This window comes from Odocoileus virginianus, chromosome 17 (genome assembly GCF_023699985.2).
Source record: "Odocoileus virginianus isolate 20LAN1187 ecotype Illinois chromosome 17, Ovbor_1.2, whole genome shotgun sequence".
In the NCBI taxonomy this organism is placed as follows: domain Eukaryota; kingdom Metazoa; phylum Chordata; class Mammalia; order Artiodactyla; family Cervidae; genus Odocoileus; species Odocoileus virginianus.
Genome location: NC_069690.1, coordinates 19,189,146 through 19,214,236, shown reverse-complemented (window position 1 = coordinate 19,214,236; position 25,091 = coordinate 19,189,146). Strand labels below are relative to the sequence as shown.

General features: G+C 54.5%; 1 protein-coding gene across 3 annotated transcripts in view; it reads left to right on the top strand.

Annotated features, from left to right (window-relative positions):
* SEZ6 (seizure related 6 homolog) overlaps window positions 1-25,091 on the top strand; it is a 47,923-nt gene that overhangs the window by 11,576 nt on the left and 11,256 nt on the right. For all 3 annotated transcript variants that reach the window (XM_070478768.1, XM_020911767.2, XM_020911766.2), the window contains exons 2-4: window positions 9,672-10,304; window positions 10,999-11,132; window positions 23,438-23,633. In XM_070478768.1, the coding sequence (XP_070334869.1) occupies window positions 9,672-10,304; window positions 10,999-11,132; window positions 23,438-23,633 (963 nt within the window). The remainder of the gene's footprint in view (window positions 1-9,671; window positions 10,305-10,998; window positions 11,133-23,437; window positions 23,634-25,091) is intronic.

Genomic DNA, 25,091 nt, shown 5'->3' with positions numbered 1-25,091 from the left:
AGTCCTGCTGCCCCCACCTCCAAGCCCAGCCGCTAGTTCTCTCCCAATCCCCCACCTCAGGTCCCCAACTCCCATGCCCCCTGCCAAGCACCAGGAAGTGTGAGCTGGCAGGATTAGGACCCCCAGGTCCCCAGGGGCAGTGGGCAGGCAGGAGGGAGCACGCAGGGCTGCAGGGGAAGGTGTAGAGCACAGCAGGTGACGCTGTAGCAGAGGCCTCATTAATCACTTCTCCAGCCCCCAGCTCTGCAGCGGCGAGACCATATTAGATTTTAAATTGGAAAGCGGCGAACGTGGCAGTTAGCTGGGAGCTCCCCATACCCTGAGCCCCTGGTCACAGCCTCACGGGAGGGAGGGGGCCGTGGGGAGAAGAGGGCAGGAGCCCGGAGCCCCGTCCCTTCTCCCCGCCACACACCCAGAGCCTGGGGAGCTGTCCCGGCCACAGGGCCCTGGGAAGGGTCAAGGCGAGGTCCAAGAAGGTGGCAGACTGAAAGGAGGGCGCACAGCCACCTTGGGGAGAAAGGCATCGCTTCTGGGAGGCAGTCTGTCCAGGCTTGAGGACCGTGAGGCTGGGTTCCAGGGTATGGCATCCACAGGCAAGGACAAGTGGAAATGACTTGTATTAGTGTGTTTGGAACTACACATGCGCGTGTGTGCAGGCACATACACTCAAGTGTACACACAGGCCCTCCTAATCACACATGAAGCAGCAACTCTGCAGTAGAAACTCAAGCCCAGGCTGAGGAGCAGGCAAACCTAGTTCAAACCCCTTATTTGCCAATTTCCTCCCATGTGAACTAGGATGAATCACTGCCTCTCAGCCTCAGTCCCTTCACATGTAAAGTGTAAAATATTGATTCCAGGCATAAAAGGCGCTGCTCTGGGTGGAAGACAGCTCCCTAGGAAGTCCTGCCTGACTCATGGAGGGTGCTCAGTGTGAGGCCCTCCCCTGGTCCCAAGGTCAGGCAGCTATTCTGGGGCTGCCCCAGGAGCCCTGGGGTGGTGGCCAGGCCAGGCTCCCTGCCCCCATGTGCCTGGCTGGGCAGGGAGGTAGGGGCAGGTCAGCCAGCGCAGCAGGCATTGTCACAGAACGTTCACATACCCTGAAGCCCATCCTGGGCCAAATCACCGGAGGCCAAGCATTCCTGGCTGCCCTCCATCCATGAAGGCCTCCTACACTGGCTCTGCCCAAACTCCCCAAATTGCCCACTGAACACCCACCTCTCAGAACACCAGTGCTCGGACAAGGTTTGGAAGCAGACATCATGGGTGGGCAGTACCAGTCCTTCCTTGGTGGATCAAATGGTTGACAGGCCTCCTGAAAACCTGAGGCCTTTATGAAAAACCTAAGAAGTCCCAGGACTCCTTGTCACCTCTCCCTGCCTGGCCCCAGGCCCTAGTTTTCCCAGGCCCAAAGAGGTGGGTAGACACTGCCAGTCTATCTTAATCTTCTCTGGAATGCCACCCCACCAGCCAGGCTCTTCCCTTCTGAGAAGTGAATACTGCTGAGGTCAAGAGGTCAGTGGACAGAGCTGCACTTTCCATCACGGTAGCTACTACGTACATGTGGCGGTTTAAATTCATGAACATGAAATTGAACTTCAAATTTGGTGCCTCAGTCTCACTAGCCACACTTCAAGGGCTCACTAGCCATGTGTGGCCACTACCATGTCACACTTGCAAATATAAAACATTTTCATCATCACAAAAAGTCCTATTAGCCAGCACTGCTCTAGGGCTGAAAGGCCTCTACGTTTGAATCTGTCACATCCAAACTGGTAACTTGACAATTGCCGTTCCCTGGGTCCCTGTTTCTTCATCTATGAAAGTTCATATCTCAGAGTTACTGTGGGAGGTTAAATGAGTTGATTCTGGTAAAGCACTTCTAATGGTGCTAGGTGTGTGATAAATTCTCAGTAAACAGTGAAAATGTTAGTCGCTCAGTCGTGTCCGACTCTTTGTGACCCCATGGACTGTGGCCCACCAGGCTTCTCTATCCGTGGAATTCTCTAGGCAAGAGTACTGGATTGGGTAGCTGTTCCCTCCTCCAGGGGATCTTTCCAATCCAGGGATCGAACCCAGCTCTCCTGCATTGCAGGCAGATTCTGTACCGTCTGAGCCACAAGTAAACAGTGGCCTTCCGTGTTTTTATTCATAGAGCCCTTTGTGGCTCACCAGATCCTGGAAGATGAGACCTGGCAGGGTCCTTAGATACCTTCTCTGTTTTGCTGATGGGGAAATAGAGGGTCGGGTTAGGGGACTGATTTCTGCAGAGGGATTAACCTCTTAGGGGCAGGACCAGGACTAGTGGGCTGACTCCTGGCTGTTGCCTGCTACACCCACCCACCCTCCCTCCATCTGGCAAGAAGACCCCAACCCTGAAGCTGATGAAGTCCAGGGTTATCCACCCACTCCCACCCTAGTACAATGGGGGTGGAAGCTGCTCCTGGCACACCTCCTGTCGCTGGAGGTATACCCTCTGATGGCAGATGGCCCCAGGAGTAGTGGAGGGTTCACTGTTCACAACAGTTGGGCCAGATGCTCTTTGAGCCCCAACATCTTGAGTTCTAGCCCTGCCCCAGGTTTGCTGTGTGACCTGGGAAACCTCTCTGGATTCCGTTTCTTCCTGTGTGAATGAGGGTGGCTGAGATGTACACAGAGGCTACAAGAGCTCAGATTCAGGGGACTGGCCAATTTCTTGCCTGGATGCCAGCCAAGAGGAGGTGCCCCATTCATCTCTGTACTCCAGATTTGACCAAACTGCCACAAGTTGGCCAAGAGAAGGTAGTGAGAGGGTGCGATGGGGCAGAGGTCAGTGGCAGAGGAAGAGAGCATAGTCTGAGGTTGGAGGCCTACCAGCTCATGCTGGTAGAGACTCTTCATCAAGTGCCAGTTAGGGCTGTGCTGGGGCACTGCCAAGGGCTGGCTGCCCATCTTCTCCCTTCATGACACACCCCTGCCCACCCCCACCCTCCCCTGCCCACCCCTGCTGGCCAAGGGCCAAGTACTTTGGGGAGCAGGGAGCCTTCTGTGTGTGCAGACAGGCAGATTCCTGGCTTGGAGACCATGTCCTCTGAGCCCACCCTGCACTGCGCCTGGCCCCAGAGTCAGCAACTATGAGCAGAAATGAAGGAAGAGAGATGTGCCGCGTGCTGGATCCTTGGCCATGGGCACAAGCTGTACCCGTGCTGAGGGTCCACCAAGAAGTGCCACCAGAAGATCAGAGGAGAGAGGTGTTGCCACCCCCTGGGCCAGGCAGGGTGGCTCCTGCTGCCCAGGAGGGACTGGAGCTGGGTATGGCAGGATGGGGAAAGTTTAAAGAGACAAAAGAGTGATAGAGAGTTGTTCAGTCAAGTCCAACTCTTTACGACCCCATGGTCTGTAGTCCACCAGGCTCCTCTGTCCATGGGATTCTCTAGGCAGGAATACTGGAATGGGTAGCCATTCCTTTCTCCAGGGCATCTTCCCAACCCAGGGAACAAACCCAGGTCTCCTGCATTGCAGGCAGATTCTTTACCATCTGAGCCACCAGGGAAGCCCTTAAAGAAACAAAGCAGTGAGCCAGTAGGGCAGAACGGGGAAGGCACCTGTGTTGGCAGAGTTCCCTTGAAGGGTTTCTCCTCCATTCGAACCACGGTCCACCCCAACAATGGCCCCTCCGGGACACCACCAGGACCTCCTTCCCATCACCCTAAGCTGAAGGGCTCTCAGCACGAGTGCCATAGGATAGTGGCGGCCAGGCTAGTGGGAAGACGGTGAAGAGGTACAGCTGAAGGCCAGTGGCAGCAGGAGACAAAGCTGAGTGATGGAGCTACTGAGCCCTGGGTCCTAGTCCCAGGCTTGCCACGCACTGGCTGTGCAACCTTGGACAGCTTACTTAACCATTCTGGGCTTCAAATGGCTCTATCTCTGGGGAGGATAGATGATTACATGTGAAGGTGCTGAGTGCCTGGTTAGCACATGAGCAGTGAAGAATGACAGCTGCCTGGCTCCAAACCACAGGAGGCAGAACATATCCATTCTGGTTCTGCCGTAGCATTCGGGTGATCTTGCAGAAGCCACACCCCAGCTCTAAGGCCTCAGTTTCCCCATCTATTCTATTGGGTTTATATTGCCTTTCCTGTTAATACAAGAAGTCGACAGCAACAAACCTACCTCAGACACAGGAATCCTGTGGGGTAATTATGTCAGCGGTAGCACATGGAAACAGGCCTCAGGGGCCCTCTGTTACCCTGCCAGCCTCTAGCCGGGGACCCTCAGTTCAGGAGGCAGGCCTGGATCCAGTGAAACGGTCACTGTGGACACCAGGCTCTGGCTCTGGGGGGTGCCCAAGTGCTTTTACTCGGGGGGCCTCTTGTCCTGCCCTCGGGCTCTGGGATAATGGGGGTCTGCAGGGGCCAGGCCCTCACTAATCCCCTATTAAAACTTGAAAGGGGCCAAGGAACCTCCAGAATAAACTCATTAGCTTTTATGGGATAATAAATGGATCCCATTAAATTCTCATTCTCCCTATGCTGGGCCAGCTTAACCTCCAGAGCCCCAAGGGGCAGGCTCCCTGCCCACTGTAACCCCTAGACTTCCCCCTGTACCCACCAGCAGGCATGCTCCCCACAGCTGAAAGCTGGTGCTGCCACAAGTGGGGATCAGGCCTGACCTGTCTGAGGACTCTGGGGCCCCCCTCCATGTGCCAGCCTCTGAGACCAGCAGGCCCCTCCTGCCCTGGCAGAGGATGCGGGGGGGGGGGGGGGGGGCAGCAGAGGGGAGCACAGGCCTGTCTCTAGTTGGCCCTCCCCAAACCATGAGGACCCCACTCCACAGATGAAGAAGCAAATGCTCGGGTGGGCAGCCCCCAGCTCAAGTCACACAGCTAGTGAGAGATAGATGGGGGATTGGAACCTGAAGGTTTTCGGTCTGGAGCAGAGAGATCTGCAGAAACAGTAGTCCTAAGCAGGCGGGCCACCTGGGCTTGGTGCAGCTGTTGCCCCAGGTCTACACCACGTGCAGACCACCACCCGGGTCTTCCCTGGTGGTCTAGTGGTTAAGACTCTGCATTTCCGCTGCATGGGGAGGGTTCCACCCCTGGTGGGGGAAACTGCCTGCTGCCTGGGGCGGCCAAAAAAAAAAGACTACCACCCTCCCCCATTGCCTCCAGACAAACCAGTTCAGGCTCCTCAGCCCACCCATGCTGTGACCCCTGGCAACATCTGGGCCTCACTGAGCCTCAGTTTCCCCATCTGTCAAACAGGGACAAAACACCTACCCCTGGAAGCTATGAAGAAGAGTCCCCCGTCGTTATGGGTTTCCCAAATCAGAGATGAGCACTCCACCCTACTTAGATCCCAGTCTGTCGGGGTGGAGGATGCATCTCGACCCCTCACCCGTCGCCCCATCTCCACCTTCACCCCGCTGGGTCCAGGGGAGGAAGGCGGCGGGGCCGGCGGCTCTCCCTGGGAGGACCCGGCTGGAGCCGAGAGGAGGGGGCTTCTGATCCCAAGAGGGGCCACAGGGGGGCGGCGAGGGCCGGGAGGCGGAGCGGGAGAGAATCCACCGGGGAGGCATCCTGAATGGCTCATTAGTGCCGATGAAAGCCTTTTTTCATTTCGTCTAAATACTTTAAACAGGGCTCCCTCCGATGTCTATTTGCATAGCTTAAGAGCTAATGCGGGGGGAGGGCCCAGGCGGCGGTGGCGGCGGCGGGGCCACACCAGGGCCGGGGGCTGCCGGGAAGCTCCGGGCCTCCGCCGGGGAAGCCGGACTGGGGGTGGGGGAGCGGAGGGGGTGTTTCCCAGCCCCGGCCCGCGGGAGGGGAGGAGGGAGCGGCCGCCCAGGGAGTGCATTCTTGTGTCCAGGCACCAGGTGGACCGGGCAGCCGGGGGATCCTGGGGGGCTGTCTGGCTGTGGCCACTGTCCCCCAGCTCCATGCCCGCCTTCGAGGCGGCCGTCCTTTGCACCGTGTGGTACAATATTATCCTCGTTTAACAGATGACAACGCTGACATCCTGGAGGTCACACACACTGCTACACAACAGGGAACACGGTCCCCCAGAAAGGAGAGGGTGGCCTCACCCGGGCCAGCCTCTCCCAACCACCCTCTCCCAACCCCAGAGAGCTGCTGCCCTCGGAGGGTGGCCTCACCTTCTGTATCCCCCCACACTTCCCCCAGAAACCCCTGCTACTTAGAACATTAAGATTCTCATAAAACCTCTCCAAAGCGCCCGTTTTACAGCTCAGGACACGTGGTGACTGTCCTGGGCTCCCTTGACTTTTAAGTGGCAGAGCTGACATTTAAACCTGGTGCCTGTGTGACGCAGTGCCCCCGCCCTGTGAAGCAGTGTTCTTGGCCTCCGGTTTTGAGTTCCAGACTCAGATGCGCTTTGGGCACAGAATGGGGGCTCCCTGGGTCCCAGCCCAAAGGCCTCCTGGGGGCCCAGCTCTGCTCAGTCTCAGCTTAGGTCCCAGGTGCCAGAAACTGTGGCCCCAGCTCCACTTCCAACCTGCATCAGACCGTGGACAGGTCCAGTCCTTTCTCTGGGCCTTAGCTTCCTGTACTGGCTAGAGGACTCTGCTGGGGAGCACCAGTCCCTTCTTCCTGTGAGGCAGACTGGTGTCCTGGAATGACTAGGGTTTTGTGAACCAGATCAAGGTAGGTTCAGATCCCAGCTGCACCACTGTGCCCCAGGCAGATCCTCACCTTACCTCTCTAGGCTTCCAGTTCTTTTTCTGTAATGTGGGAATAAGAGTCTCACCTCACAGACTTGTAGTGTCACATAATCCAAGATCTGGGGATGGCCTGACTCAGTGTCTGGTACATATCAAGGTACCTGAAGAGACTGGGCATTTGGCCCCCGACACCTGGCAACCCACTCCAGTATTCTTGCCAGGAACATCCCATGGCCAGAGGAGCTGCAGTCCATGGGGTCGCAAAGAGTCAGACATGACTGAGCAGTTACCACACACCTCCCCTGTATCACACCCCCTCTTTGTCGGTCTCTATACCTTTGATCGCAGTCAGCCCAGGCAGAGAGAACCCCAGGAACCTGGCGAGGGAGGTCACAGAGCCTGAGGCTTCCATCAGAATCAAGCAGGGTGTCTAGAGACGCCCTCTCTGTAGAAATGGCTTGTCTCCCACAGATTATCCTACCCTCTCTGACAGTGGGGAGCACCCTCAGGGACCAAGTGGCAGCTGATTGTGGAATCAATTTGCTCGTTTGATATGCTATCTCCATCCCATTTAACCAAGTGCTCGGTCCCCCCAGATAACACAATCAGTGCAATCGACAGTGACGGGAGGTGCCCATTAGCTCTGCTCCGCTGCCCAGCACCCACCTGGCAGCCGGCGGGAGGAGCCGTGCCCACTCTGGTCCCTTCCTGAGACAGAGGCATTCCCTCTCCCAGTGGAGACTGCCCTGGGAGACTCATCTCTTCTTGGGCCACCCTGGAGGGGGACACCAGAACCCTAAGGCTCCAGTCTGTGTGATGAGAAAGGCTCTTCTTCCTTGTGACATGCTAAGATTAGTCTCAGGTCACCTGGCAAAGACCGTGTGACATCTGGGGGCTGGGCAGAGAGTAGTCCTGTCCTGGCAGGTCACAGGCACTCCCTGGACCCTCCAGCACAGACTCAGATGAAAGACACAGGACACTGGCGAACCATCTGCTCCAGGGGGTGTGGGCCTGGCTGCATACCTAGTTTGGGCACCGCGTTGTCAGTGTCTGGTACAGAATGCCAAGGCACAGATGGGCTGTTTTAGTGAGCATCCCAAGAAACAGGGATTGGTCCTGCTTTCTAAAGGCTTTGGGCCCCCAGACCTCTCTGACCCAGAGCAGCAAAGAGCCCTCTGACCTGCAGCCACCTCCCCCACCCCAGTTTCCTCCCTCCTCCTGAGTGTCTAACACATCAGAGCTGCCATGGTCTCCCGAACAGAATGTAGGCCATCTGCTGCATCCTCGTGCCTGCCAATCCACAGGGTGGGTGTGGGATGACAGCCCCACCATCGGATGTGCAGAGGAACCAACCTTCTCCTTGCCGACTCTGTTATCTCACCCTGGCTGTGTTTCCCTTCAAGTCCTCATGCAGCCATTTTGAGAGTTGTTCAAATCAGAATATCTTCCCAGCCTTCTCAAAACTGGCAAAATTCTATGTGAAGTGTATCTGGAGCCAGCATCCATTGACCTTTTTTCTGACAGTCCAGGATCTGGGGAGCCTGGTGGGCCACAAGTAGAATATACAGCATCTCTCCAGCTATGATGTGGTTAAATACGTCACTACAATCAATAGCATAGCAACCTCAGGCCAGGAACAACAAACACGTTTCTTCTTCTTCCATAGCCTATCTAATCAATTGGTAGTGGCTGCCTGCGTAACTGTGTTGAGAAGGATTCTGAAGTCCCATGTGGCCTCAGCAAGAAATAATCAAAACTGGTTAACAATGTCTGCCATGGATTGGGGGTGATGTGCAGATGACCCTACTTTAGACCCTACCCTAAATGGATCCTGGCTTGTGTCAAAAGGAAGATAAAGAGAATTCAGAAAGACGTAGCAAATGGGAAAGGGAAGTAATATTATGTTAATCCTATAAAAGAAACCCCATCTTACAGGTGAGAAAAATAAGGTTCAGAGAGTTTATTTGCCCAAGGTCACACAGTCCCATGGTGACAGATTTGAAGTTATATCTGCCTAATTCCAGAGTTTAGCTTCTCCTACTCCATTCATATTACTGTTCTTGGTGGACAAAAAAGAGCGAGAGAGACGAAAGAAATGATTTTATGGAAAGTAAGAGAAATAAGGCGTAATGGGACCCTAACAAAAAAGTCATCATGAATCCATGAAGGAGTATAAAATAAAATCCCAAATATGTGAAGTATTTCCTGAGACTAATGACCAGCAATTTCACTGAAAATAGAAAGTGAGTTTGAATGCAAGGCCCTGTAATCTCAGGCAGAAAAGTCACGGTGACGGCACTCTTGCTCAGGGTGTCATCTCTGACCTTCAGTTGACTGGTGGTTGACTTCGAGCAAGTTGTTTCCTTTCTTTGACCTTGTTTCCTCATCAGTAAAAGCAGGCCTTTGACCTACATTAGGGATTGGAAATATTTGTTCAACATGTGTGTCTGAGGTTTCAGGCATGGCTGCCTAGAGTGCTGTTTTAAGAAGGATTCTGAGGCCAAATCTGAGAAGAACCAAGAAATGGTGTGATGACAGATTAGTAATGGCCCTCCAGGTGGTGCTGCTGGTAAAGAATCTGCTTGCCAATGCAGCAGACCCAAGAGACCTGGGTTTGATCCCTGAGCTGGGAAGATCCCCTGGAGAAGGAAATGGCTACCCACTCCAGTATTCTTTTCTGGGAAATCCCATGGGACAGAGGAGCCTGGTGAGCCACAGTGCATGGGAGTTGCAAAGAGTCAAACATGACTGAGCACTTGTCAGCAGCAGCAGATTAGTAACGGCTGCCTCTGGTGTTGGTGGGGGGAAGAGATCTCCCATGTGCCATCCTTGAAATGCGTGTTATCATCTCACTTTCAGCTCTCAAGTTCTATAGCTCCATGATTCTCAGCCATGAGGATGCTCCCCAAGGCTCTCGGTCAAAAGAGACATGGGTCTCCCACCGCCTGGACTGTGTATGCTGCTGCTCCCTGTGGGGCAGGAGGAGAATCTCTGAGCATTTGTTATCATTTCAGGACTCTCCTCAGAGGCCCCCACGGAGGGGGAAGGGCAGGCCCCAGGCCTGGAGGAGACGGATGGAGAGTTGACAGCGGCCCCTACACCTGAGCAGCCAGAACCAGGCGTCCACTTCGTCACAACGGCCCCTACCCTGAAGCTGCTTAACCATCACCCCCTGCTGGAGGAATTCCTACAAGAGGGGCTGGAGAAGGGCGAGCTGAGGCCTGACCCACCTACAGCGAGTCCCCTGCCCCGCCTGGCCAATCAGGACAGCCGCCCCGTCTTCACCAGTCCCACTCCAGTCGTGGCGGCAGCCCCTACTCAACCCCAGTCCAGGGAGGGACCCTGGAGCCTGGAGTCAGAGCCCCCTGCACTTCGTATCACAGCTGCCCTACCTCCGGGGCCCAGCATGGCAATGCCCACCCCAGGCCCAGGGGAGGGGCCCAACACTACACCCCCTGGCGGAGCATGGACTCCAACCCCAGAGGGTCCTGGAGACATAGGCAGGCCCTGGGCTCCAGGAGTCATGTTCCGGACCACAGGGCTCGGGATGGAGGGGACCATCGCCACCTCCACAGCTTCAGGGGACGATGAGGAGACGACCACCGGCACCATCCTCACCACCACCGTCACCACAGTCCAGCCACCAGGTCAGTTACTTGCTGGCTCACATCCCCATCTAGAGAGAGGGATGGGGGAGCTGGGGGCCCTCTGGATTCCTCTCTCTGTGTCTCTGTGCTGGCCTGCCTTGCCAACCCACAGGGAGCATGTGGACTGGAACCAGACCCAGGTTCAAATCCTGAGTGAAAGCAACTACCCCAGACCTTGGGGCTTCCCAGGTGGCGCTGGTGGTAGACAGCTCACCTGCCAGTGCAAGAGACGCAAGAGATGTGGGTTCGATCCCTCGGTTGGGAAGATCCCCTGGAGGAGGGCACGGCAACCCACTCCAGTATTCTTGCCTGGAGAACCCCATGGACAGAGGAGCCTGATGGGCTACAGTCCTTAGGATCGCAAAGAGTCGGACACGAATGAACTGACTTTGCATGCACACCAGACCTTAGGGATTTTATCTAACCTCCCTGACCCTCTTCTGTAAAATGGCAATAAGAAGACCCACCTCCCTGGGTCACTGTAAGAACTGAGATAAGACTGCACACAGTAGTTGCTCAAGAAAAGTGGTTACCCTGCTTTCAACAGGGTAATAGAACTCCCAAGGGGTGAGTGTCATCACATACCAGACACGCACTCGCACACACACACACACACACACACACACACGGGGCAGCCATAGTTGGGGCCAAATTGCCAGAGCTGTTTAGCCTTATGTCTCCCACTGCCTTCCAGGCCCTTGCAGCTGGAATTTCTCAGGCCCAGAGGGCTCTCTGGACTCCCCCACGGCCTCCAACTCATCCCCTGATGTCGGCCTGGACTGTTTCTACTACATCTCCGTCTACCCTGGCTACGGCGTGGAAATCAAGGTGAGTGACCTGGATCTGGCAGAGGAGAAGTTGGGGCTAGTGTGTTATCTTTCCAGAAAGGTGCTGGTTACTGGGGGGAGGTGGGGATGTGCCAGGTCATCAGTGGGAGAAGGGGCCTAGGAGCAGGGTCAGGCGATGGGCCTAAACCGTGGTTGGATTCTGCCCTGTGCATCGGGAAGTGAAGAGGTTCCTGTTCCCACTCAGCAGTGCCGAGGCTCGGAGGGGTGGCAGGAGGGGCAGGTGTGCCCATTGTCTTGCCCCAGGGGTTTAATCAGGCGCTCAGGAGAGCCCGAGGAGGGGCTCTAGCCATGGATGGGTAGGGGATTGGGTGAGTGTCTGAATCCACGTGTCTGAGTCAAAGAGGACTCAGGCTGGCCTGGTTGGGCTTCTGAGAGCCATGGAGCCTCACTCGCACATGTATTCACTCACTCATTTCCTTCAGCAAATACCCTCTGAGCAGCCTCTCTCGGTCAGCCCCCTCTGCTGGCTCCTGGCATGCGAAGGTGGGAAAGACAGACATGGCTGCCCCATCCGAGGTGACCAGCTACTGAGGGAGTCAAACCTAGTGCCCAGCCCCCTGCCTCCTGCCTCCCTCCCCTGGCGTGAAGTGTTAGTTGCTCAGTCATGTCCGCCTCTTAGCGACCCCGTGAACAGTTGCTACTTCAGGCTCCTCTGTCCAGGTGATTCTACAGGCAAAAATGCTGGAGTAGGTAGCCATGCCCTTCTCCAGGGGATCTTCCCAACCCAGAGATCAAACCCAGGTCTCTTGGATTACAGGGGGATTCTTTACCGTTTGAGCCACCGGCTTTCTCTTAATCCCCAAACCTGAGCCTGTAGGTTCTCTTGGCTGTCCCACAGGCTCCACATGCTCCAAACCCAGTTCTTCCTTTTTGTTCCCCAAAACCTGCTTGACACTCTACTCCTATCCTCAGAGGTTGGCCCCAACCAATCAGAAACCTAGAGCAGCAGCCCCATGGTCCATTGTAGATGGCATCCCTGAAGCTGTGCAACCAGGGCTGTGAAACCTCGGCCCTTCCCTCTCCCTCTCCCCTGAGTCCACCAACTCATGACAAGTTCTATCACCATGACACTCTCCCAAACTCAGATCTGCCTGCTGCTCCCTCTTATCCCAACCACCACGTGGTCCAGCCTCTGTCATCCCTCCCCTGATGATATAGTGGCTGCCACACTGGTCACTCCACTCATGCTTGACCCCTCCTACCATCCTCCACCCACACTGCAGTCCTTTTTCTCAAATGAAATCGATCCTACCTCCCACATCTCCCCCAAGGGCCTCTGAATCAAGGCCAGTCCCTCTGGGCCCATCTCTAGCTGTTTCCTCCCTTGTTCTCTACCCTTGCTTTGCATTAAACAGCTTACAGCTAATAGAACAGACCAAGTGCACTTTCCTCACAAGCTCCTATTGCACCTGCTGGTCCCTTTGCCCAGAAGAGTCATCCTCCTATCCCTTCCCTTAGGACTCTAATCTTGCCTCACTTTTTCCGGGAATTCTCTCCTGATCCCCAGAGCTTGGGGTATCTCCCATCCTAGCTCATCACTCTGTCTCCTTTGGGTGTGTTTATAGCTGTCCACCTCCCCAGCTCGACTGTGAGTTCCTTGAGGGGTGCCTTGGAATACAGGGCCCAGGCTGGCTTCTCCATGGACTGATTGAATGAAATGGATCAATGAATGGAGGAAGGAAGGAATGAGGTGATATTTGATGTGACTCTGGAGAGTGAATGGAGGTGGAGAGAAGAGGCATTCAGTCCAGGAGAGGGAATCAGGCAGGTGATGGAGGAGCCCAGGGAAGGGGCAGAGGAGGAGAACAGGCAGGGAGCAGGACAGCACTGCCTGTCTCCCCTTCCTGGCCTGTCCCCCACGCATCCCAGAGCCCCTGGATCTGGGCTAAGAGCCAGCTCATCTGTCCTGGGGCAGCACCCTCCAGTCTGGGGATGGCAGGTCCAGGTCTCTGAGCCAGACCCTGAGGAGGGGGCACCTTTTCCCACCCCTGGTGGGCCCCTCCCCTTCTTTCTATAACTGTTTGCTCCTGTTCTGCCAAGCCCTGTGCCCCTCACTCTGGTCTGACTGGGAGGGTAATTAGGAACAGTCACCAACACCCCTCCCCAAGCCATTAGCTCTCAGTGCCGCTTAATTAAGGTAATTAATGTAACATCATCACCTAATGAGTGGTGGCACCGGCTGTAGCTCACCGGGTGGAAGACGCCAGCTGCAGGTGTGGGGCAGGCAGTGGGTAGGGGGGCAGATACCAGGCTGGCTGCCCCCCTGCAGGCCTGGGCTGGCTTTACCTGTCCCCCCAAGCCTACCACCCCCACTGATGCCCACTAGGCCAGGCTGGGCCCCGTCCTGGCACTCTCCACAGTGAGGTGAGATGCTGTGGGCTCTGCCTGCCCTGGCCCCGGCCCCGGCCCAGGCATCTGCCCCCACCCCGGATACCCACCCCCTTACGTAAGCTCTAGGAAGCCCCGTGTCTGTTGTCTGGTTCTGCCACATTTTTTTTCATCAGATGCAAAAGCTGTTACCAGGCAACCTTGAGAGGAAGACCTGCCACAGCCCTGGATGGCTGTCAAGAAATGTAGCAGACAGATGCTGGCCCCGCCCTCTCCTCCCCCACCACTGGGCAGAGTCCTTGGGGACCCTGTCAACCTGATGGCCTGAGACAGTCTGAGGCCATGGCAGGGAGGGCCAGGTGGGGAGGGACACAGAATCAGCCAGTGCTGAAGCAAGATTTTAAGGTTCTTCTATGGCCAGTTCCGGCCACTTCGGATGCTATCCAGGCCTCCTGGAAGCACCACACAGGCCACTTGGGGACCTGAAGAATTACTGATACTGCAGACCAATACCCAATGGGTATGTGAAAAACTGAGGCCATCATGGAAAGAGTGCCCAAGGCCACTCCGTTAATCATTAACTAATGTTTTTTGATGAATGAATTTGTTCCACAAATACGGATCAAGTAACTGCTATGTGCCAGGCTCTGTGCTGGGCACTGGGGACACAGATCTTCACAATTAGTGGAGGAGACAGAAATAAAAAATGATGACCATAAAAAAAAAACTACCACCACCACCAATTACCATAAAATACACAGTACTGTTGGCAACGGAGTGGGGAGCACGGAGGACCGTAGGAGTTCTAGGATGGGGCACACTACCTTAGCCAGCAGTCTGAGTAGGGGGGCTGGTCAGGGAAGGCTTCTGGGAGGTGACGATACCTGTTCGGAAGGCTGAAGGATGAGAGGCGGGCAGCCAAGCCTGGGCTGGGAAGGAGCAGGTAAGGCAGACTGGCCCTTGAAGCGTGCCCAGGCAGTTTTGGACAGGTGACTTTATTGCAGAGGAGCAGGAGGTGGGCTTCAGGGCTTCTCGATGGCACTCCTGCTGGAGGCTAGGTCAGCGTAAAATGCTCTCTTGCTCAGAGCTGGATGTTGGGCCAAGCCATGCTGGGCATTGGCAGCAAGATGAGTGAGACTGTTGGCACACTTATGAGGCTGCCCATTGCTCCTTTAGGCTTGTGGCTTCTCCCCATAACAGGTAAGCCCCTGCCTGCCCCTCCATGAGTTCAGGGAGATGGCTCACACTAGGTGAAAGGGATGGAATCCTGGCAAGGGGGATGGGAGGAGCCATGGGAGGAGAGGAACATCTTAAAGACGCATAAATTACAGCCCTGCACTGGTCAGCCTGGCACCAGGCTGAGCCCCTGCCATGTGCCCAGAGTCCTGGCTAAAGACTGGGGCCCTAGGCAAGACCCTTTCAATCCCCTCTTTGTGAGGGATAGTCTCAGGGTTCTAGAATCTCTAATTGCCCAGCTCCCCATGGCTTGGACCACCTCCCTTTAGGATGTTCTTCGTGCCCTCCAAGAGTGAAGGTCTGAGCTGCCTGCAGGAAGAAGGCCAAGGAGGAAGAAACTTGCCTGTTTCGACCAGGAGTTTGGCATGGGGCTAGGCTTTTTTTAGAGAGATCCAGAGAAGCCCCTTCAGATGGGTGGGCTTGAGCTCTGTAGCCCGTGAGGGTCCCATTTCCTCTCCAGGCAGCCAGTCTCCACTGAGGGCTCCAGGCCTTTCTGGGCCTGGCTCATGTCTCTCACTGTGCTGGGCATTCCAAAAGCCTTCCCACTGCCAGCCCCATCTTGGCTTGACGGCTGTCTGTACCATCTGGAGCCTGGGCACAGCTGCCCACCATCTCTGCCCTGGTGCCCCAAGTGGCCCCATTGGAACACTGCTCTCCCATGCCAGGCCAGCTGCCAATTTGATAACCAGAACCCCCTATCCTCCCAGGCCAGGACCAGGCCTGATGCAGGAGTACGTGGTGGGGCGGTGCAGTGAAATTCCTCAGCAACCTCTTCTCCTCTTCTCTACTGGCTCCAGGAAGGCCCATATGTGTGTGTAGGGGGGAGGGTGTTGGCGGCAGTCACAAGAGAGCAGGCAGGTCTAGCCCCATGGATCTAGGCCCTTCTCCCCATCCCTAAAGCAGACCCTGTGCCATCAGGGTTTTCAGACAAGCATCATTTAAGACAAGGGCATAGAAGCTACAGGACTGGGGTTCCAGTCCTGCCTTTGCAGCCCATCTCTCAGTCATGTGGCTAAGCCCCTAGCCTTCTCTAGGCCTCTGTCCCGCTCTGTGAAAGGAAGTTGAACCAGATGATGGAAAAGTGGAAACGTGTCCTCCACGCCAGTCCCTCTGAGTATGGCTCCTTTTCTGGCTGAGAAACTCCCTAACAGGTCAGACTGGGCAGTGGCCCCTCAGCCCCTGACCCTGTTTCCTGCTTTCTAGCAGCTGGCTTTCTTGGTGGCTCAGACAGTAGAGTCCTCCTGCAATGCAGGAGACCCGGGGTCAATCCTTGAATCAGGAAGATCCCCTGGAGAAAGAAATAGTAACCCACTCCAGTATTCTTGCCTGGAGACTTCCATGGAAGGAGGAGCCTGGCAGGCTACAGTCCACGGGGTCACAAGGAGTCAAACACGATTGAGTGACTTTCACTTTCAGAACTTGGGCCAGGGAGAGGGTGGTTCTTGGGTACCGTGCCTTTCAGGCAGAGCCCTGGCACAGCTGAGGTGAGGTGGCCCACAGCCTGGATGGGGCCCGGGTCACTCCAAAAAAGGGGAAGGAGACCACGGATGCTCCGCCCACTCTGTGCTGAGCCCGTATAGCTGGGATCTAACATAATCCTTACAACCCCAACTCACAGACAAAACTGCGACTCAGAGAGGTCATGTGACTTGCCCAAGGACCTATCAGCTAGTCAGTGACAGAGCTAGGATTTAATCCCAAGACTTGACAGGCCCTGTTCTTCCCCTGGCCCAGAAGGTTGGCCTGTTCCAAGAGGGAATTCAGCTGGGGACAGGTGGAGAGCTCCATCTGCCACCCCTTTCCTCAGCCCAGCCCTGCCTCCTCCTTTACGACCCCCACCTGGAATTCTCCCAGTCTGGGGGCAGAGGCCTGGGATGCATGCATGAAGGCACAGCACTGGACCAGGAAGCAGGAGTCCTGGCTTTGCCTCGGATTCGCTGTGTGACTCAGAGGACCTCTCAACTTCTCTGATCACAAGATTCCTTTCTCTATAGAGTGGAGGTAAACGCAGCCTCCCTGCCTCCTTTATTGAGGTTCTGTGAGATCTGAGAGGATAATGGGTGTGAAAGAGCTTTGAAAACTGTAAAGGATCTCATGGGAAGAACTGTGATTCTACTACTGTTGGAGTGAGGGAGCACATGGACACGAGGGAACACATATATGTGTGGACACGCATGTGCCAGCTCATGTATTTTACGGAGTAGTATGCACACAGTGGGTGGCGCTAGTGGGAAAGAACACACCTGCCAATGCAGGAGACATAAGAGATGCAGGTTTGATCCCTGAGTCAGAAAGATCCCCTAGAGGAGGGCATGGCAACCCACTCCAGTATTCTTGTCTAGAGAATCCCCATAGAGAGGAGCCTGGCAGGCTACAGTCCATAGGGTCGCAAACAGACATGACTGAAGTGACTTAGCATGCATGCACGCACGTGCATGCAGTGGGCTTATGTCAGAGTACACGCATGACTGTTGGTGACCAGGAGAGTGCAGTGGAGCAAGGGCTGTGGTCAGTCTCTTGGGGGTGGGACTCAAGTGCTGGGGGAGGGGCTTGCACATGAGTCATCCCTGAGCTCATGGCCTGCCTCTGCAGGCTTATACTCAGGTAACGGTGTGCAAAGCCTTGTGGCACCATCCTGCCTGTGAGTCATACCATTAGAGTGTGTTCTGGAGACCGACTGGCAGCTTCCATGGGGACAGAGAGGCTGACAGTCTGGGGTTGGCAGAGGGCAACCTAAGTCCTCCCCATCTCCATTCCAGGAAGGAGTCAGGACAGAGTCAGCCCCCTCAAAGCAGCCCTATTTCCTTCCTTGAACTGACCGCCAGTCTGCGGGAAGCCAGGCAGAGTTAGACAGCCCAGGGTCCTATGGGAATTGTCCTCGCCTCCTTCTGCCTCTGTCTTCCCTGGCCTGGTCCCCAGCTCCCCTCTTGTCACTGGCTTGGGGTGTGGGAAGACAGCCCTCATGAGCAGAGCTGACATTTCAATCTGTCTCCTGAGCTCTTCAGATGCCTGCAAATTACATCAGGACTTCATCACCTCCCCCTTGTCTAACACCCAGCCCTGTCTGGCCCCTGTCAGGCCTGGCCCTCAAACAAGTGACAAATTACATCTGGTCATGGTGGCAGGCCTGCAAGTGGGTGCTTGAAACCCAAGGGGCCAGCACTGCCTAGACAGTCACTGGGAGAACAGGGTGCCTTCTGGATAAGACCCCGAGTAATCAGGCCCACTCCATTCCATGCTGTCATGGCAACCCTACCACCAGGCCAGCTTTGAGGGGGGCATGCCTTCCCCAGATCAGAGAGGGACAGAGGTCTCAGTTCCTGGTTTTCCCAGCTTTATAGGCTTCTGAGAGCTTCCTAGGTAGCTCAGTGGTAAAGAATCCGCCTGCCAATGCAGGAGATACAGGTTCGATTCCTGGATCAGGAAGATCCCCTGGGGAAGGAAATGGCAACCCACTCCAGTATTCTTGCCTGGAGAATCCCATGGACAGAGGAGCCTGGTGGGCTACAGTCCACGGGGTTACAAAAGAGTCGGACTCCACTTAGCAACTAAAAACCAACAGGCTTCTGAGGGGGAAGGCGGCTCAACACCTTTAAAAAAAATCCCAGCCTGGCCAAAAATCACGTCCCTGCTAAACCTGACAGACCTGGGGCCTGGGAATAAAGATGTCTAGAAATCTGTCTGCAGGTGACACCCCCATGAGGCTGGGAGGGAGGGAGCTGCCTTGGCCTCCAGTGAGGAAGGCTCTGTTGCTTAACACCTGTGCGACCTTTCCAAAGCTCCTTAGCCTCTCCCAGCTTCTGTTTACTTAAGGGGATTTTACCACCTACCTTCCTTATAGAATTGTGGTGAGGATGAAATAATATCTGTAAATAGTCCAAGGTTTGACACATGGTAGGTGCTCTGTGAATGGTAATTATTGGTATTGCTGCCGCTGTTGCTGGCTAAACATCAGGGTCGGGACCTGGAAGCTGGGGTCAAAAGGGTGTTTAGGGGAACTAGGAAAAATACTAAATTCATGTGTATTTCTCTGCCTTTGCTTCCTTAGCAATTTCCCTGCAGTGATGTCATCCCTTCCTCCTCCTCCTCCTCCTAGTACCGCCCTGCCCCCTGAAGCACTCTCAGACCCACCTGCTCCAGGCTCTATCCCCACGAAGCCTACAACCCCTCCACTCTCCCCTAGAGGATTCCTGCTGCATGCTTTCAGTCCCACTTAAGGCAGAATTATATGCTGCCTGGCATCTCTCGATAATTACAGATTCCACGTGTGTGAGTCTTGTTTGCCCAACTCGAGAATCACAGAATCTCCAAGTTTGAGGGGACCTCCTCCAGCCTCCGCCTGCTGCAGGAATTCCCTGAGGACTGTCGATGGCAGATGGTCCAGCAGCCTCCACCCAAACATGCCCTGAGCTGCTCTTGGAGGAGCAGCACTTCCGGCCCAGCATCTCTGCCTCGGGCCTTCTCCTCAGCCCCCAAGATTCCCCAGGTCTTTGCTCCCAGGCAGGGGGGTCTGCAGGGCACCTCTGCTCTCAGCACTCATAGTCTGAGGGGCTCAGAGTCTAGCACAGCTCTGTCCTCAGACCTCGCTGTTCTCAGCAGCCTCTGGCAAGTGATGTATATCCAGCGACCCGCCCATTCACCCTTTCCATATGTCTTTATTGCAACTGGCCAGTGAAGAGGGTGTGTGCGTGCTAAGTCACTTCAGTCGTGTCTGACTCTGTGCAACCCCATGGACTGTAGCCCACCAGGCTCCTCTGTCCATGGGATTCTCCAGGCAAGAATACCGAAGTGGATTGCCGTGCCCTCTTCCAGGGGATCTTCTCAACCCAGGGATTGAACTGGTGACTCTAGTGTCTCTGCATTGGCGGGTAGGATCTTTACCACTAGCTCCACCTGGAAAGCCCCAGTGAAGAAGCCTTCGTGATCCAAAACGCTACCTTTAGGCTTTAATAGATAGAGGACAGGTGGGGAGGGCCTGAAGTAAAGGAAGTGACTGTCCGGCCTTTGGAGGCAGAGGATGGTGGCCCTGAGACCTGAAAGAATGAGCAGCTTCAGCAGGAGAAGAAGAAGGGCAGGCATTTCCTGGGCAGGATCCTGGGCATGCAAATGCCCAGAGGAGGGGAGTGAGCATGGCCTGTGGCCGCAGTGAAAGTAAGAGGCTGGCATAGCTGTCGAAGTCAACAATGAGCTGGGAAGTTTGGACCTTGTCTTGTGAACAATCTGAAATCACCAACAGCTTTGGGTAGAAGAGAGACATGAACCAATGAGGGACAGCCAGGGCCTGGGAGATGAGTTTGGGATGGACAGGGTGAAGGTCAGGTGGGAAACAATGGAGGGGTGGGGTGCTGGTGGTGGTAATCAGAGCCAAGATGGAGACAAAAGGATGGAGAGAAGGAATCAACTGAAATATTTGGGAGGCAAGATTAGGAGGGATTTGGTGACTCACTGGATGCTACTTAACTAGCCCAAGTGGATAATCCATGAAAGTCTTCCCTCAGAGCAACATACTAGGGACCTTTGAAAACTGCCTGCAATGCGGGAGACCCAAGTTCGATCCCTGCATCAGGAAGATCCCCTGGAGAAGGGAATGGCAACCTGTTCCAGTGTTCTTGCCTGGAGAATTCCATGGACAGAGGACCTGGGGGGCTACAGTTCATGGGGTTGCAAAGAGTCAGACATGACTGAGCAACTAACACTTAAACTTGCACTTTGGAAACTATGTTGATCAGTGCTTTGGAATCATGGGGGAAATCTTGTTAGAAAGTGTGTGTGTGTGTGCTGTCGTGTCAGACTCTTTACGACCCCATGGACTGTAGCCCACCAAACTCCTCTGTCAGAATACTGGAACTGGTTGCCATTTCCCATTCCAAGGGATCTTCCCAACCCAGAGATCAAACCTACATCTCCTGCATCTCCTACATTGGCAGGCAGATTCCTTACCACTAGCACCACCAGAGAAGCCCCCTTGTTAAAATGCAACGGATGATTTAGTAGATCGTAGATGGGGTCTGAGAGTCAGCTCCTGGGTGGTGCTGACACTGCTGGCCCAGGGACCACATTTTGAGTAGCAGAGATTCACACTGGGCCGTTTTATAGATGAAGAAACTAAAGCTCAAATAGTCGGCATATTTGTGCAAGATTACATGGTTAGAATTAGGCCCTAGACCTCTGGGTTCCTAATCCAATGCTGCTTTACGAGGCCATACACTCACCTGAGCTGAAACCACTCAACCTGAGCCTGGGGCTTGATCTCATCTCAGTGCCGGGACTCAAACCCATCTGAAACCCGTGATCTTCCAACTGAGGTCACATGCCTGGTTTCAGGACTTAATGAAGGTCAGGTTCTTTGTGAATGACTGCAGAAGGAATTCAGCAAGAGTCAAAATGATAGGCAAGAAGTAGATTTATTAACATAGGATTTATTGTTAAGAGATGCAAGTGGGCAGGTGAGGGAACTCTGCCCCGAGGATTAAGTAGGCTATAATTTTATAGTCAAAGGAAAGTAAGAGAGGGGGAGAGACTGCCTTCTTTGAGAAGAGGTCAGGCTTACATCACTAGCTGCTCCTTCATATCGGGCAGGAGAGTGTTCAATCCTATGAGATCAAACTAGGATTATCGTTGTTGCTCAGTCACTCAGTGGTGTCTGACTATTTGAGACCCCATGAACTGCAGCACACCAGGCCTCCCTGTCCTTCACTACCTCCCGGAGTTTGCTCAAACTCATGTCCATTGAGTCGACAGTGCCATCCAACCATCTCATCTTCTGTTGCCCCCTTCTCCTCCTGCCGTCAATCTTTCCCAGCCTCAGGGTCTTTTCCAATGAGTCGGCTCTTGGTGGACAAATTGTTGGAGCTTCAGCTTCAGCATCAGTCCTTCCAGTGAATATTCAGGGTTGATTTCCTTTAGGATTGACTGGTTTGATCTCCTTGCTGTCCAAGACACTCTCAAGAGTCTTTAGCACCATGGTTCGAAAGCATCAATTCTTTGGATTATCATAGCACTTATTGAAAACAGTAGAAGGTTGTTCGTTTTTGTTTTTTTTTTTCCCTTTACTTAATGGCCTGGGGCATGTCTCATGCTTTTATTTATGGCTTTGTGGTTAAGCAAGCCTGCTTCACTTCACGATGTTCCAATAGCTTTCTTGAGTGATCATTAACTTAGAGTGGTGTCCCAAAGTTTCCTAGGTTTCCCCTCTCTATCCATAGTCTCCTGGGACTTCTATAGCTACCTGTTTAACTCTCCTATTCTAATCCTATCACTACCGTTTCTCCTCTGGGCAGACGCTGTTGCTGTCCAGTCCTTGTTTGACTGAATGAAGGCATGGAGCCCAGAAGGATGCTCCAGGGATTGAAGGACTAAGAATTGGAGTGATGGCAGGGGGGCCTGTGACAGACAGGAAACGATCAGAAGGGAGGGGTGTGGTGTAAGACCAGGCTGAGCAGTCAGCAGGGGCCAAGTGGGGCAGGGAGCCCAGGGCCGCAGCAAAGAGCTTGGACTAGATACTATGGCCTTTGTGGGCTCACTGGAAAGTCAGGGAGGATTTAAATAAGGAAGCACCATGAGCACCCACAGATCGGGTCTATTCCCTGGCTGCAGTTCAGATAATAGTGATGTAGAGGAAGGAGTGGGGTAAGCCCTGCAGGCGGAAAGGCTGGCAGCAGGCTGCTGCATTGGTCCCGGTGAACAGTAAGAGCGAGGACTGTGGGGAGGGGACAGTGAACAGAGCTGGGGCCAGTTGACAGGATGGAATGACTGATTGGGTGTGGAATATGAGGCAGGGGGCAAGATGCTAGTTTCTAACTTGGGCTTGCAGATGGATAGTGAGGTCATTCCCTGAGCTAGGGAGCCAGGAGAGCTGCTAGTTGAGGAAAGAGAAGAAGAGAAGAAGGTTTGAGGTAGACTGGGTGAGGATGCCTGTGAGGCATCCAACAGGGGATTTTCAGGGGAAACTGGGCTCATGGGTCTGATGTTTAAGACCCCACCTTGCTGACCAGGACCCTGGACACCACTTAGTTCAACCCACCCACTGCATCCCCACTTTACAGATGAGAAAACAGCCTGAAGCAAGGAAGGGACAGGAAGCATATGGTGTAGTTGAAAAGCTTTGGAAAACAGAAGTGAAGTGAAAGTCGCTCAGTTGTGTCTGACTCTTTGCAACCCCATGGACTGTATAGAATTCTCCAGGCCAGAATCCTGGAGTGGGTAGCCTTTCCCTCCTCCAGATGTGTTTACAAATCCCACTTCTGCTAATCTCTGGGTGTATGCGTATGTGTGCTCAGCTGTGTCTGACTCTTTGCAACCCCATGGAGCCTGTCAGGCTCCCCTGTCCATGGAATTCTCCAGGCTAGAATATTGGAGTGGGTTGCCATTCCCTTCTCCAGGGGGCTCCCAACCCAGGGATCAAACCCGTGTCCCCTGTGTCTAGATTGGCAGGTAGATTCTTTACCATTGCACTGCCTGGAATGCCCTATAATCTCTCTGTGACCTTGAATAATATACTTGGTATCTGTGAACTTCGGGTCCCATTTCACAAGGTTACTGGGGAGGTAAAATGAGATCTTCCTGCACTGAAGGGCCTAGCTCCGGGCTGGGGGCTCCAGTGCCCAGGAGGCACTGAGGACTGGCCATGCCTCGGGGCCTGCGGGAGCCTGAGGGCAGCAGGGCTCAATCAGTAAAAAGAAGCCTGACCCTTCTGCTTTGCTCTGTCTATCCCACGGGCAGGTCCAGAACATCAGCCTCCGAGAGGGGGAGACCGTGACCGTGGAGGGCCTCGGGGGGCCAGACCCACTGCCCCTGGCCAACCAGTCTTTCCTGCTGAGGGGCCAAGTCATCCGCAGCCCCACCCACCAGGCAGCCCTGAGGTTCCAGAGCCTCCCACCCCCTGCTGGGCCTGGCACCTTCCATTTCCACTACCAAGGTAGGCCTGGGGAGCTGAGGGCAGGACCAGTCCGGACTGGCTGCCCTATTGGGGGTCTCTGTTGCTATTACAGCCTGAGGGGGAACACGGAGAGGCTAGTAACATACACCGGGGTGAGCATGGCCCATCTGATACCTCCAGGATGTTCCCTCCTACCCTATCACCCACCAGAGAACTCGTCCCAAAGAGGGACTGATGCAGAATCAGGTAGCCCTGGGTGTGTCCATTACCACTCATTCGTTCATTCAGTAAACTTTTCCTAGGCATCTGCTCCTTGCCAGGCCTGTGCTGGAGACTGGCAGTATTAAGACCCAGCCTAGTCCTTGCCCTCAAGGAAATCAGAATCTCCGCAGCAGGCAGACACTTAACAGGCAGTTAACAACAGAGGCCCTCTTCCCAAATGCAAGGGGGTCAAGGTCAAATGGGCTTGATGGCTGACCATCTATCTAGAGGTCCTTACCTACCACCCTGGCCTTCCTGGACTGTCTCACCCACCCTGGACTTGGCCCATGTCCCAGTCAGCTCAGAATACCTCTGGAAATAGGAGAGTGGTATGACGTAATAGGAAAATCACAGACTCAAGAGAAGGGCAGATCCGCGTCTGAATCTCCTTCCCCCTGGCTATCAACCTTACGCAAGTCATTTGACCTCTCTAACCCTCTGACCGCTTTTCCTCCACTGTAAAATGAGACCAAAACAGCGAGTCCACAAAGCTATGGTGGACAACTGTTTAGCACTCATCCATGAGAAAACCGGAAACTATATTAAAGAGCTGGCAGGATGGGAAAGGGAGGAAGAGCAGCTCTGTCCCTCTCCCGCCAGGATCCCTCCCGGCCCCTTCTTCCCCAGGCAAAGTCTCCTTGATCCCTTGCACTGCTGTGACAAGGCAACCAGTTCAAACTGGGGAGTGCTGATGGGGAGATAATTGATGAGAACAGTTGCCTTGATCACCAGGGACCACTTCCCCTCTCCTCTGGAGATGGGGATGCTTGGTCCTCCCCTCAAGGAGTACCCACACCTTCCTGGCGTCTCCACCTAAACTGGGGGAGCAGTCTGGTGTGGTAATAGGGAGCCTCGTGGTCACCAGGGTTTGGCCAGGGGCTTGTCAGAGACAAGGGACCAGCTTGCCTTGAGGCAAGGGCCCTCGTGGCTCATCAATCCTCCCTAGCAGCAGGCATAATTTCACGCCACAGTAACCTTCTCAGTAGCTACAGATTCCTTTGCACAAATCCTCGGACCTTCTCTCTGTTGGGCCAGACAAAGGTGGCTGAAATGCAGCAAGGTGGAGGCCTGGTGAGGGGTGCGGACCCCAAGGAGGGGCTGGGAAAGCTGGCCCAGTCCTGCATCTTTCTCAGTTCCCAGAAGCCCTCCCTCCTCGGCCCAGTTTTTGTCAATGATCAGCTCTTTCCTTAATGAGTGTAATTCCCCTAATTATAGGCTGTAATTAGCCCTGATCCC